We start from the raw sequence: 15,238 nt of genomic DNA on the forward strand, positions 1-15,238 counted from the left end.
CTGAAGAGTTGTTGTATTGATTTCCTTGACCCTGGTAATTGTTTTGAAAATTCCTTTGGTGCGGTGGTACATAAGAGTTCCCTTGATTGTTCTGATTTCTGTTTCCCCAGTTCGAGTGGTCTCCTTGGTTCTGATTGATCCAGCTACCCTGCCCCTCGTGATTCCTTCCTGACTAGATACCTTGTCTCTCGGGCTGAGGTGCAAACTGCTGACTTTGTTGTGGTGCTGGCTGATTCTGCTCATTGTCAGTCCATCTAAAATTTGGATGGTTTCTTCAGGACGCATCTCTCTGTCTCCCTGGATTCCAGCTCCCATCGGGATTCCAACTTCCCATTGCATTGACCTGGGCCTGATAATCTCCTTCCTGGGTCCCGTAATATTGCTGAATTTGATTATCTCCTTGACCAGGAGATTTATCCTTCCCTTGTGAAGCTTGTGGAATTGTCTTTTCAATCGCGTTCAAAAGAGCCTTCTCGAGCCTGTCAATCCTCGCTTCTACTTTATCATCTTCTTGTTCTCTTATGGCATGCACCGATCCTCTTCTCACTGCATTCCTAGGGTTATCGTACGCCTTCTTAGCGTCGATCAACTTCCCCAGGATTTCTCTTGCTTCACTTCCCCTTTTTCTTATGCAATTCCCCCACTCGAGGAATTCATTAAGTCCTTTGACTCATGAGCTGCCCCTTCGTAAAACAGAGAGTAGGTTTCTGCCTCTATCATTCGGTGGTTCGGGCACGCATCCAACAACCCCTTGAATCTCGACCAATACTGACTCAGAGATTTATCGTAATCCTGCTTACACTCTAGTATTTCTTTTTTCAGTGCATTCTTCTTGTTAGATGGGAAGAAATAAACTAAGAATTCCAACTTGAAGTCCCTCTATGTGCGGATAGAATCCGGGGGCAACCTCAATAACCACGTATTAGCTTCCCCTTTCAAGGTAAACGGAATTGCCCGTAGGCGATAATCCTCCTCTGTTGTTTCATTCGGCCTCTTCTGAATTCCACACAACTTACTGAATTCATTTAAGAACTCATACGGACACTCATTTCTGCGCCCAGAGAACGTTGGCAAGATGCCGAGTACGTTTGTCTTGATCTCAATAGTCCTCTGGCGCTGGTTCATTACTATGGCTTGGGCTGGTTCTCCATCTAAATGGGCAGTGAGCGAGCCGATCTCTGGATCTAGATCTACTACGTGCGCCATGACTACTTCCTCTGCTTCCCCTGTTTCTGACTCTGTTTCTGATTCGGGTGGTGACTCTGGATCTTCGCGTCCTGACGACGTCCAAGATTTGTCGCTAGTAAATTCACTCGGAAATGGATCACCCATGGTAAACCCTGATCTGGTGGTCACAGTAGAGACTGTATCCTTAACCCACCAATTTAACTGGCCGTGCTTCCACCCAGATGAGTTGCTCCAGTAGGTAGATCTTGAGCCTCTCCTCATAAACTAAAAATAAAAGAGAAAATAAATCAAAACTAGTTACACCACAGACTCTGAACACTTAACACAAAGCACGCCATCCATCCCCGGCAACGGCGCCATTTGAAGGTAACGTTGTGTTTGTGTATTACGGAGTAAGCAAGTGTGCACAGAGAAAACTAATGCAAGTGCTTGGTCAAGACACCACGCTCCTTAAATCCACTGGATCACCAGGTCCAGGAACTCAAGAGAACACGGAGTATTTTTGTCGTTGGACACACTCGACTCCACTTCAAAAAAAATATTAAATCCCTCAACCCGAATACTATAAATTAGTATAGGGAAGCGGGGTCGATCCCACGAAGATGGATTCGTGAAGTAGTGCTTAGAGACTCTGGAAATAAGCGGCTGCTGCCACGCAAAAGGGTTGAGAATTTTAACTACTTCTAGACCTAGACACGAAATGTAAATGCTAGACCTAGGACACAGAACATGTAATAGAATCAGACTTCAATATTGAGAGACACATTTTGCTTCCTGGATGGAGTAGATGACTAACTAATTAAGACTAGACAGGGAGAATAAAACAGCGGGGACCATGACTCCAATTATAGCAAGTACGGCTAAAGCTGCAAATAACAAACTCATGCTCCAACTAACAACGACATGCAATTTCCTTACCGATTCAACCACGCAAATGGAGAAACATAGCATATATCTAGATTCGAATAGAATATAAAGATTTAGATGCCGGAAACTTGCTATGAACCGGAAATACATCAGATCTATGTAAACTAGGCGAAATGAAATGAAAACACGTAAACTAGGCATGAAATTAAATCAATCTTGCTCAGATTCACGTCGGATGCTTAATCCACTCCGGATCTAAGCGATCCGAACCCAACAACAGACACAACCGACTCCATAACTCCAGTTTTCACAGATCTGCTCCGATCAACTCCGAATTCAAACAACCACAAACAACTCCACAACTCCAGCGAACTCAACCCTCCGATTTATCCACAAACAGACTCCGATCACCCAGATCCAACTGCAAACCTGCATAAATTCAGAAAACAACTGCGAAACGCATCCAACTCGAACAATCCAACTCCAAAATTCCGAAAATCAACGTAACAGAAAATCAAACTTGCATTAAAATTAGAGAATATTCGGCAAAACAAACAAATAGAGCTCCGAGCTTCGGACAGCGAAGCTCGGCGAAATCAGGAAAGTAAAAAAGCAGAAATTAAATTGTTTCTTCGCCCCACAGAAGGACGGTGTTACAACCCACAATAGCTTCAAAGAAAACTAATAATGAACCCAGGTGCGAACCCTGAATCTCCCCACGAAAAGAACCCAAGTGTGTGAAAAGTGAACAAAGCTACTGGCTGTTAGCGAGGCCTCCAACCCAGAAGGTCCTCCAGCGTGCATGATTCTCCCTTTTATAGATGCGGACATAGCCTTCTAGACTTTTCGTAGAAATCTCTATTCTACCCTTCAACTCCGAGGTTTCCTCCGTCAAGCAATTTTCCGCATAATGTCCACTCATGCACCTATTTCTTAGGTCCACGCAACTGTCCTCCTCCTTTCCTGGACCTGGCTTAAAACGTGCGTTAGACCCAGAAATTTCACGAATTAAAGCCCTAGACCTATGCATGAAATTAGCCTTATCAACCGCTTAGCCTCAATTAGTCTTTCCAAAATATTCTTAGCTTGGCTGAAAAGGGTTTTTGAGAAATCCCCTTGTGCTGCGAGGTTGAGGTCGTTTTTGCTGTCCATCGTGAGTCCGCCGTAGAAGATCGAGTAGATCTCCTTTTCTCCCAGCTTGTGGTTGGGGCATGCTTGAAGCAGCCCTTAAAATCTGTCCCAGTACTGGCCGAGGGGCTCGTCGTACTCTTGTCTGGCATCTGTAATCTCCCTTTTCAGGGCACTTGTCTTTGATGCTGGAAAGAAACGGTCGAGGAATATCATGCGGAATTCCGCCCAAGTCCTGATGGATCCCTCTGGTAGCCTTGACAGCCATACTCCTGCGTCCCCTTTCAAAACGAAGGGGATAGCCTTGAGCCTGTAATCTTCAGACGTGGATCCAGCCGAGACGGGCTGAATATCGCAGTATCGGCAGAACTTCTCCAGAAAGGCGTACGGACATTCCTTCGAGAGTCCGTAGAAGTGGGTCAAGATGGCCAGCACCCCTGATTTGATAGCGATGGTCCGCATCCCAGGAGTGGCAGCAATGGCATGTGTGGGATCCTTCTCATCATGAGCGTGCAAAGAGCTGATTCCCGAGTCGTCGATGACAACAACCATCTCTGCTTTTGTTTGCTTTGGTGGTGGTGGTAGTGGGTTTTGCTCAGCTGCTGCTGCTGCTGCCTCTAAAGCTGCTCTGTAACGAGTGGTAACTACACCGGCTTCCTGGAATCTCCAACGATTGTTAGTTCTTCTATATATCAAAGGATGATTCCAGTAATCGTCTTGGTGGTACCTTCTCATCAACAGCAGGAAAAACAAATAAGAAAAGAAAGAAATAAACTATTTACTCCTACGCACTACACACAAACATAAAGTAACACCATGCTTCCCCAGCAACGGTGCCATTTTGGCGGGCTCGGAAACGTGCGGATTAAGATTGGATCAAGTTATATGGAGGATAACTGAATCGGTTGGACCAGTTAGCAAATTGTCGTTGCCACTTAATCGAATCAATCCTCGAACCGAAACGCGCCAAAGATAATATTTATAACTCACGATTTCGCACTACTTTAACAGTAAAGCAGCAAGTTCGGGGTCGATCCCACAGAGAAGTTGGTGTGTCGAGTGTGTGAGTAGTGAACAGGGGGGTTGGCTGCTGCCACGCTTTAACTTGAGAGTTTTAACTACGGTTTTTATCTAGGCAGAATTCAAACTAGCTAGCTTGATCAACAGCAAGTTAAACACTGGGTCAAGTAAATTGCAGGTAATAACAGAAAAGTAAATGCGCGATTTAAAAGAGAGAATAACTTCGATTAAACTAAGATACGATTACAACGTGAAAATAAACAAAGCTAACACATCAAAAATAAAGAAAGCGCTAAACTGAGAAGAATCTCAGCGGGGAAACTTAAGTTACGCCGACAGAAATGGTTATTCTGCACCGCTCCCTTCGGTCGCCCTTTTAACTACGCTATCTAAGCTAAACTAGAGATCTGAACTAAACTAAGCTAAGAGAGCAGAACTGAACTAAACTAAGCTAGAGGGCTGAACTAAGCTAAACTAGGCGGAAAGTAAAGTCTCAGATACTTTCTTGTGGTGGCACAGCCTCTATTTATAAGCTCGATTTGGCCTCCAGCTGGATAACGATCTTGACAGGGAATATTTACTCATGCAGAGGATGAGCGACTCATTGATTGCTACGTGCTCTTTCTTCTAGAATAACGACGCTTTTGGATAACAAATTTCTGATCGGTTCGTCCTAGCATCTTCACAAGCTGGCACGTGTCCCCTTCTAGAACGTCGTCCTGGGTAACAGAATGGTGCACCACATCCAGCTCATTTCCTCACGTTTTCCTCCTAGAAACCAGCGGTCCCCACTTTAACTGCTTGACCTCGCCCCTTGATCAACTGCCCCGATTTTTGGCATTTTTCGCCTTTTGTACATGCTTGATCAGTTCGGCCTTGCTGCCTTGGACAAGTAGCATTTCTGCACATTTTAACACTTGTTTGCGTGATAAACCGATCAAGTGGTATATGTTTTACCCCCAAAACCGACGCATGAAATGAGCCTTATCAGGGTATCCACTATAAGCCAGGCGCGGCTATAGCCCCGACCGGGGCGATCTCGGGGCTATCCATAGTGGGGAGCACGTCCGCCCCAAGGCGGACAAAATTTCTGGGGCGGACGATCAATCGACGTCTTCGGGGCGAGGACGCGCCGGTCCGGGGCGGACACGGCGAATAGGCCCGCCGGCTATAGTGGGGCGGTGCCTGGCGCGCTGGTGGACGACGAAATTAATTTTTTTTTGCTTCAATTTAATTCACCTATAAATACACCTCATTCCATTCATTATTTTCACACCATTCCAACTCTTCATCACTCAAACTTTCTCTCACTTGAATTTGTGGTCTGAAATGGACAATTTGTGGAAAGACGCGTAGAATTCTCTGATTCAACAAGTGCAACACCAGGCCGCCCAGGAGGATGCGGCACGCTTGGCGGAGGAGGCGGAAGCTGCGATCCCTTGTGCGATTACTCATCGGCGGACCATCCAACGAGACCACGTCGGTGCGCACCAACGTTTAATGGCTAATTACATTGTGGATAACCCCCGTTATCCACCTGAGATTTTCTACCGGCGATTCAGAATGTCACAACGGCTCTTCAATCATATAGCGATGAATTTGGCGGAGCGTTACCAGTGCTTCACCATCCGGCGTGATTGCGCTGGCCGGATCGGAGGTGCCTACGCATCAAAAGTGCACCGCTGCAATCCGGCAGCTTGCCTACACCGGTCCAGCCGATATGTTCGATGAATACCTACAGATGGGTAAGACGACTAGCCTAACGGTGCTTAGGCAGTTTTGAAAAGGGTTCCGGGAAATTTTCGGTGGCGAGTTCCTACGGAAGCCCACCCCTGATGAGTGTCAGAGACTGCTGAATATGCACGGTTCGATCCACGGGTTCCTAGGAATGTTAGGAAGCATCAATTGTATGCATTGGGAGTAGAGGAACTGCCCCGTGGCCTGGAAAGGCCAGTTCACAACTGGATTCAAAAGCAAACATCCATCGATGGTTCTGGAAGCCATTACTGACTACCGTTTGCAGCTCTGCCATGCATATTTCGGTGTAGCAGGTTCGAACAACGACATTAATGTTCTTCAGTCATCGCCGCTCTTCAACGATGAGTGCCGGGGGGAGGGTCTAGAAATCAGCTTCGTAGCCAACGGCACGCAGTGCAGTAGGGGATATTATTTGGCAGATGGGATATATCCGCGGTGGCCCGTATTCGTCAAGACAATTTGCCAACCGGTTGGACCGAAGAAATAATATTTTGCGCGCAAACAAGAGGGTGCTAGGAAGGATGTTGAGCGGGCCTTTGGTGTCCTCCAATCGCGGTGGGCCATTATACGGTGCCCGACACGAGTTTGGCACAAAGATGATGTCGCGAATATTATGTTAGCATGTATCATATTGCATAATATGATAATAGAAGACAAAGGATTTGTGGCATAGCGCTGGGCACCGGAAGAGGGCACAAGTACAAGTCACGGTGTTTCATCCACGCCGATCTAGATGGGCGTACAATGGAGCAATGAATATTTGATTCAACGTTTTAGTGATATGTGCAGGACCACAACACATACCACACTCTAGGTCGATTTGATTGAAGAAGTTTGGGCACGTAGGGGAGGCGGTGCAGTGTGAACACCTTTGTGATTTGCACCAGATTAAATTTTTGTTGTATAATTTTTTCTATACTTTAATACGATGAAAATTTAGTGTTTAATTTTAATTTCTTCACGTATAACCATTTTTTTAAATCAAACACTGAAAGAGCAGGCTTCGGTCAGGTGTCGTTTTGAGCAAAGGATGTATCCTACTGATCAGGATGGAAATCCCAGCTAAGCCTGAACCTGGTATCAAAAATTCCTCAACCCACTTCTTTTTTTGGGTGAATCAAAGAATGGAATATAAATAACAAAGAAATACAAGCATACTCAGGCATACCCGAGGGAATACACACCAACAAGCCTAGGCTAGTTGGCCGGGGGGGGAAGAGACTCTTGGGGCGTGAGCTCCTAAGGTTATGAAAAGACTCAGTACTAAGACCAAAAAAGAACAAGCATTATCAATAGTGTTACAACGTTACCCCATAGTGCCTTATTCCTCGGTCGACCTCCGGTGATTCACCCTTTGTCCCTGAGCCGCCGCACCCTACATTAAAAGGAAGCGGGCCTCATTAAAACCTCTCGGGGCCAAAAACTCTAAAGGGGATAAAAAGTCCCCAAGAGGAAAAAGAGTACCCCTGTAGGTACAACGGCTCGAGAAATCATTAAGTACTTCGAACATGTCGGTAAAGCTCATCGTATCCCGGCTCTAGACTCCAAGATGCTCCTGGACCGTCTCGTGCGGGAACATGGAGTAGAGTGTAGCATATGTGATCTTCTTAATCTAGAAGATCAGGTGCTTCGCTTCGAAGGTAGCTCCATCAAAGATAACAGCGTTCCTAGCTCTCCACATCAAGCTGATCGTGGCAATAAGAGCCAGGCTCCTCGCCTTACGGATCACCGTTACACCACTTCGCTCCTTTAGGAACCACTTAATCGCGCTTGGTATGGTTGTAATCGGTCTCCTCATGCTAACCCAGGTCTTGATCACACGCCAAACTACTCTAGTCTTGGTACACTTGAAGAAGAGGTGGTCCACTGACTCCGTTTCCATGGTGCAAAGTAGACATCGTTGATCAATATCGATGTCTCTGCAGCCGAGCCTATCCCTCGTCGGTAGCCGGTTCCTAGGCGTCTGCCAGGTCGTGAACCAATACTTTGGAGGGATGAAGTCCTTCCAAATGAACATGTGCCAAAGTCGCCATTCCCCTTTAGGCCTAAACCAGTCATAGGCGTCGACGGTTCCTTTTGATGTATACCACTTCTCCCACAGCATCTCGACCTCTTTTTGTTGTCGATCGCCTAGCATCTCGTCCCGAATCTCGATCAATCTCTTGAACAGTGGAGAGTCTCGGGACTTCACACTCCATTCCCATATCGACTTGCCCTTGATGAACTCGGTATGAATCCATTTGATCCAAAGAGAGTCATTCTTGACGTGAATGTTCCAAAGGTATCGGGCTAGGAGTGCTTTGTTCCAAGCCCCAAGGTCCCGGAGACCGAGCCCTCCTTCTTCCTTGGGCACGCAAAGGTCTTTCCACGCCACCGCTCCATACTTTGTTCCCCAGAGAAATTCCCAGCAGATTGCAATCACCCTATCCCTCACATTTGCTGGCAACGGGAAGACTTGTAGCTAGTAGCACTCGACACCCTGCAAAACAGATCGTACGAGTTCAGTTTTACCGGCATACAAAAGTTTCTTACCCGTCCACTTCTTAGTGAGTGAGGCGATCTTCTCGATGAGGGGGGAGTAATGCATGATGTTTAGCTTCTTTGAGTGTAGAGGCACCCCCAGATATCTTATTGGGAGGGACCCAAGTGGGAAACCGAAGATGCCCTTGATCTCGTCCAAGTCCCTCCGGGCCAGCTTTCCTCCCTCAAAGTTGTTGGATTTGTCCTTATTGATCTCTAGTCCAGAACAGTTTGAGAATTCCTCCATTGTGTTTGCCAGGATTTCCATAGACATGTAATCGCCCCTGCCAAACAACATAAGATCATCAGCGAATGCAAGGTGCGTGATCCTTTCCTTCTCACATTTTGCATGGTAATTAAAGTTAGAGTTCATGGTATGGGCTGCCAAGAGCCTAGAAAGGTATTCCATGCAAAAGATAAAGATAGTGGGCGACATAGGGTCTCCCTGTCTAAGACCCCTTTTGCCGGAGAAGAAACCGTGTGGGCTCCGTTGATGGCCAACGAGAATCTCGGGGACGTGACACATTGCATCACCCAAAAGATAAATTTCAGATGAAGATTCAGTCCATGTAGGACTGCCCTTAGGAAGTCCCAGTCCACGGTGTCGTATGCCTTGCGCAAGTCGATCTTCACTGCACACTTCAGAGCATTCTTCCTATTTTCGTATCCACGCATGAGCTCTTGTGCAAGATGAATGTTGTCTATTATGTTCCTTCCCGGGATGAAGGCTGATTGCGCCAAGTCCACCAATTTCCCCAGGAGTGGAGACATTCGTGTTGCCCAAATCTTCGTAATGGTCTTGTAGAACACATTACAACATGAGATTGGTCGGAAGTCCCCCACTGTAGGGTTGATAGACGTCTTTGGGATCAGTGACACGATCGTGGTGTTGAAGGACTTAAGCAGCTGGGCAGTGTCAAAGAATTCGTTCACGGCGCTGGTGACATCCTTGCCCACAATGTCCCACTGCTTCTTGAGGAAGGCTGATGTGAAGCCATCCGTCCCAGGCGCCTTGTCATTCCCTATGTCGAACAGGGCCGTCTTGATCTCCTCGTTCGTGATAGGCCGAACCATGTCTCGGCAGTCATCCTGACTCACAAGGGGTCCCCTGCGAAGTATGTCCAGATCAATAGGAGCCAGCTGCTTCTTCGTGCCGAGTAGCTCGGAGTAAAAGTCCATGAACTCCTTAATGATCTCCTCTTGGTCCCACGTAATAGATCCATCTTTCCTATGAAGAAAGGCAATGTAATTCCGTGAGTTGTTACGATTAACGAGGGAGTGAAAGAAAAAGGTGCATATATCACTCAAGAGTGAGTGTTTTAGTTTACCCTTTGGATGTAAAACTCCCTTTCCGAATTCTGAAGGTACGCCGTCTTTTGCCTCTGGATGACCATTCTGTCCCTTAGCACCATGTTCGCCGAGTCCGCATCCGCCAGTCGCTGGAGTGTCTCGAGTTCCTCCACGGCTACCTTAGTTCTCTTAGATAGCTCGCTGAATTCTTTGAAATTGAATTCTTTGAGGTATCCTTTGAACTTCCTAATCCTGTCCGCCAGCCTGAATTTTGCTGTGCCGTGTGTCTCGGCCGCCCAGTGGTCTTCAACCAGCTTATTGAACCTTGCATGCTTAAGCCAGAAATTAAAGAATTTGAAAGGTTTTGGGTAAGATACAGTGTTACCGAACAGGGTTGTCACTGCTGGTGAATGGTCCGTATAGGCTCCAGCCGGTAGGAATTCGGTGCTAGCCAAGTAGCCCTTCGAGTACCACCCGTCATTCACCATTAAACGATCAATCTTGCTTGAGATGGTCCGATTGCTCCATGTGAATTTGCAGCCTGTGGACATGGTGTCATCCAAGCCGAGCAATGCACACGTATCAACCAAGTCTTTAATCTCGTACTCCCTCGGGATGACCCCTCCTACTCTCTCATCCTCTGCCATGACATTATTGAAATCCCCACTAAGGAGGGTGGGTTCATCCTGCGTAACATGGTCAATCAAGGAGTTCCATAGTGGATGCCTATCGAGAATAGTATGTAAACCATAGACTAAAATAAAATTGAAGACATTATTGGAAGTCAAGCACCTGATTTTTGCATAAATGGCTTGCTCCTCGATCCTTAATGGTGCCAACTCCACTTTCTTCGGATTCCACAGTAGAAGGATTCTACTATGTTCGTTCAGTTGGAAGTTGTCTACTTTGTCCTAATCCTTGAATTGATTATTGATGAAGAACTTATAGTTATCGTCGAGTAGCTTGGTCTCCAAAAGTACCAACACGTCGAGCTTAATCCTCCTAACGAACTCGGCCGTTGCAGCTTATGTGGGGAATTGCTGCAGTCCCCTTATGTTCCATGTTGCGATGATCATTTCTGAATTCCAGGGTCATCGTCAAGACCATCTTCCCAATCGGAGGGGATATCCTCATTGTTCTTGCCCCGAGAGCTGGACCTTGATGTTTTGCTTTTAGAGAAACCGCCGAACTTGAACGCCCGGCTCGACCTTTTTGTTCCCTCGGTCTGGTCAACTGTCCCAACCCTGATATTAGTGTCAGCATGTGGCTCCGTTCCTAGGGTGGTGTTAATGACTTCCTTTTCAATCGTTTAGTTTTTTTTTCTTCTTTCGGGTGGTGATCATCTCTACCCCCCCTTGTCCCTTGATCGGTTCAACGTGCCCGCTAACTGGCTGGCTGCCCGCACCCTGCTGTATTGGCACGGCACCCTCATCATGTATTCAGGTGGCGCCGTCATGTCCTCCGACTGCATCAGTATTTGCCCCAGGCACGGGCGCTACTTGACAAACCACGTTCTCGGCACTGGTAGGGGTCCTCCTCGGCACCCCTTCCTTTGTCGCTCGAACATGTTGGGGATCCTCATCCGACGAGATCGCACGCGCGTCCCGGGGTATCCGCGGATCACGGCTCCTTCCTCGGCCAATTGGCTTTTGTGCCGTCGACACACCATTCAGTCCAGCCAAGATTGGATTGATAGCAGCAGCAAGTAGGTCTTTAACAAGTTCTACTTGATCCGCATTATTCTTCTCTGGTTGGTCCCTTTGGCCTAGGGTTGCATCCTCAGGTGCGGCATCATCCTCGCCCGCAAGTGTTTCAAATCTGTTGGGGAATGTCGGGATGACTTCAATCCCCAATCCTTCCACCCCCTGCTCGGCCCCGACACTTTGAATTGCCGATGGTGGGACATTCGGGTCCCCAATCATTCGCTTAGGTAGGCCCCTAGGGTCGGAGAGGCCTGATTCCTTCCTTGGCCTAGACCATGATACATTGATTGGTTTGTCAAAGATTCCCCCCGTCGCCACCCATTCTTGCCTAGTTCTTCATCTCGAACGTTCGGCTGGGGCCGGTTTGGCTCACAATACTCCTTTCGTATTCTTCTCCCCTTGGTTACCTCCGAGTCTCGGCCATTCTTTGTTAAAGGCCTTACCGCTGTACTGTTCGTGTGGCCGAGACTTGCTCCTTGCCCTGTCTTTGCTCTGTGCCCGTGACCCGGCTCCGTATTGTACATGTTGCTCATACACCGCCTTCCGTCCACAGCATTCATCAGCGAAGTGGCCATAAGCCTTGCACGCATTGCAGAAGCCCGGGAAGAATTCGAACACGACTTTTTGCTCATAGGGCCAATTCGGTAGTTGTACCGTGATATTAGTCTTGGGCCGTACTGCTGTATTAATGATGACTTGCACCTGTGGCCCATCAAGTGACTCCCTACGTAGGGTGTTGAAGTCAGTGGATAGCGGCGTCCTGAGGCATGATGCAATCTTGCTTATAGCCGTAAGGTTCCACAGCGTCAGTGGGAGGTCCACCAGCCTGATCCATAGGGGGACGTTCACTTCGGGATCCATGTTCAGGTCGAAGTCCTCGGGCATTGGTTGTAGCACAAGCGGGATCCCAAAGATCTCGAAAGGGCCGTTCTGCCTTACCGTCTCTCGGTCATCATCACTTCCGAATTGAAAGATAAGCCATCCTTTACTATGGTGGATGACCCTTGACTTACAAGGCCATCTTCGCATCAGGCCTTGTATAGCCTCCTTTCCCGGGAATCGCCCCGTGAATCTGCCGAGGAGGCACGCCCCCCATCCTCGAGGTACCGGGATGATGTCCTGCTCGTCGAGGACAATCCTATCTTTCTCCAGTATGTCAAATTTGATAAGTTCCAGCTCCCTTTTGTGGTATCTTGGGTCCAGATCAAATTCGGCTCCCCGACGCAGCCAAGCATTGAATGCCGGTAGGACTCTTATGCTTTTAAGCACCCCGGAGGTGCCCTCCTCGAGCTCTTTCCCATGTTGCTCCTCGGTTGAATGCTCCGGAGTCTCGGTTACGTACTCCTCATCTTCGAGCTCATCCTCCATCACGATATCTCTATTGTGTAGGTAGTCGGCATGTTGTTGCTTCAATGCTTGCTGAATCTCTTTCATCTTGTTCTTCAGGGCATTACTCTTGGAGATAGCCTCGTTCCAGCCCTGTTCCTGAGAAGCCAAAGGGAAGACGTGAAAGGAAAGGGGTATGGACACAAGAGAGAAGTTACCTTGCGTGGCCTGCCTCACAGGAGATCCGAAGTATGTCTTCTACCTTTGGCTGGGTTAATCTTTGGTCCCTCTTCTATGTCTTAGGAGTGAATAAGTTGTTAAAGGTTGGAAAAGAATCTACTTCTTCTCTTTTATAGAGTGTGAGACTCAGCAGCCCCAATGCAATAAATGTTGGTTGTGTTTCCAGAGCACCGCCCCTAATAAATGCCGGATTGACCACTGCCCCTGACTCACTTCAGCCGCCCAAAATTTGAATTTAGATCAATCACCAAGGCAGTCGCCGATAATTGAGTTAAATAATTTCCTCCAGAAATCAAGGAGAGCCGCCAAAAATAATAATTGAGCAGCTTTCAAGATACACTCCTACTCCACAGGTGCCTCTTCCTAGGAATAACAATTTCGTAAAATACAAAGGATGCAGCCTCAAGAGACTTAGTCTTGGAAATCCACCACCACGAAAATCAACAATAGTCTCCTTCTATGGAATCAAGGAGTCGGCCTCATTCCAAGATAATGACTTTGCTTTAATCAAAATGTCCTAGTCAACTAGCCGCCCACTAAATAAATTTTTCTTAACTTCCAAAGAGTCCAACCAACCAAAATAACGGCTATTGTACCAGCCAATTTCGATGGTTACCTCCTCCCCACTCAACCTTTCCATCTATAACTGCTTCCGGTTTAGGGGGACAACCCGGCAAGTAGACATCCACGGGAATTAGTTTATCGACTCCCCGAAAAAATTTTGAAGAGTTGGGGAGTTGAAGCGTCGACCGTGGTGGGTGCCTGAGAAGGTGACCGGGAAGTCGCCGGCGCCGGAATTGCCCAAAACTCTTACTTTTCCCTATAAAATCCTGCGAATAAAGACTGCTAATCCAAAGGATTGCTACTGATAATTCTTAATCCAAGATAATTAACTTACAGTCAATGAACGCAAATCCAAAACAACACAGATTAACACCAATAATCACAGTTAATCAGAACCGATTCAAAGGAACAGTAAATCAATGGAACAGTAACTTGCCAAGCTCAAGAAACGTAAATTAAACTTGAATGCAGAGTACTTAACGTGATTTTAATTGGACAACCGAGCAGCCCTCCCCGGAGAGGGATTCGATGGTTACCTCAGGTAAGGCAGTCGCCACCGCTCAACGCAGAGGTCAGGGCAGAGCCCCTCTCCTTGTTTCTTATACCCCAAACAACCGCCGGTATTTAAGATGGCTTTTCAGATTCTGCCGGATATTCGGTGCACCGCCGACTGCCGGAAAAACATCCTCCACCGAATGAAATGATATGCAAAGGAAAGCTCAAGGTTGGGAGAAGTGTTTAATTGGTGAGAAAATAGGCAAAGGCCGCCGGAAACTTGGAGAAAGTTCCGCCGAGGTTTCTGCCGGAAAATTCAAAACGCCACCACCACCCTAAAAACTCAGTTCCACCGAATGAAATGATATTCAATGTGAAGCTCTCGGCTGGAATAACAGTTTAATCGGAGTGGATTTGGAAGTAACTCGCCGGAAAAGGAGAAAGAGCTAGAGAGAGAGAGTGAGGCGCTAGAAATTTTCTAGAGAGAAGGAGGAGAAAATTTCTAGTGAGAGAAAGTCTCAAACCACACTTCCTCAACCCACTTCTACTGACTAGTATAGTGGACGTAAGGGTCGAATCCCATAGAGATGATGCGTTTTGGTATCGTGGTGATATTCTGGAAGGTTTGGTTAGCTACCACGCTTTGGGTTGAGACTTAATCTAGGCTGGAATTTAAGATGGTACTCTACTGACTAAGAGGTGGGAGAGATGTTTGACAGACGGCTGTGTATGTGAGAGTGGGGAACATGATGTTTCAGAAACATATGGAAAGTACGAGTTACTATAAAAGGCTAAACGGAATATCAGAGGAAAAGAGGTAGTTAGGTGACTAGGCCTACAGATCTGAAAAGTAACAGCTGAAAAGTAAAGGACAAAAGTAAAAGTGGTTAAAAAGCAAAAGTGGTCCCAAAGTGGATGTAGACATTGTCTTCTCCAACATGAATCAAATCAAATCAGCGAATCCAGAATTATCACCATAGAAACACAGATTAACAACTTCATGAACACAAATCTACAGTTAAAACCTCAAAATAAAAGATCGAACACCGGAACTGCAATTACGCTTACTGGGTGACATGCAAGGTGGTAGAAATCACGTAAACTGAGGCTTTCACACTTAACCATTTCAGATCTAAAAT

At 46.9% G+C, this 15,238-nt stretch overlaps 1 protein-coding gene across 2 annotated transcripts; it reads right to left on the minus strand.

The window, feature by feature from the left end:
- Window positions 1-8,419: 8,419 nt before the first annotated feature.
- Window positions 8,420-14,609, minus strand: LOC121741038. 2 transcript variants are annotated; one of them, XM_042133722.1, is made up of 2 exons: window positions 9,810-14,609; window positions 8,420-9,704 (listed from the first exon to the last, which is right to left on the minus strand). In XM_042133722.1, exon 1 carries the CDS (start codon window positions 12,906-12,908, stop codon window positions 11,844-11,846), a length of 1,065 nt encoding a protein of 354 aa, XP_041989656.1. In that variant the 5' UTR covers window positions 12,909-14,609; the 3' UTR covers window positions 8,420-9,704; window positions 9,810-11,843. The 2 variants fall into 2 exon arrangements, with proteins under 2 accessions (XP_041989656.1, XP_041989655.1); XM_042133721.1 differs by having other exon boundaries at window positions 8,420-9,709.
- Between the last annotated feature and the right edge of the window lie 629 nt (window positions 14,610-15,238).

The sequence above is a fragment of the Salvia splendens genome, chromosome 7 (genome assembly GCF_004379255.2).
Source record: "Salvia splendens isolate huo1 chromosome 7, SspV2, whole genome shotgun sequence".
NCBI lineage: Eukaryota > Viridiplantae > Streptophyta > Magnoliopsida > Lamiales > Lamiaceae > Salvia > Salvia splendens.

What these genes read in the sequence shown, in the direction of transcription:
- LOC121741038 (XM_042133722.1), bottom strand. Translation starts at nt 12,908, where the DNA reads ATGAAAGAGATTCAGCAAGCATTGAAGCAACAACATGCCGACTACCTA.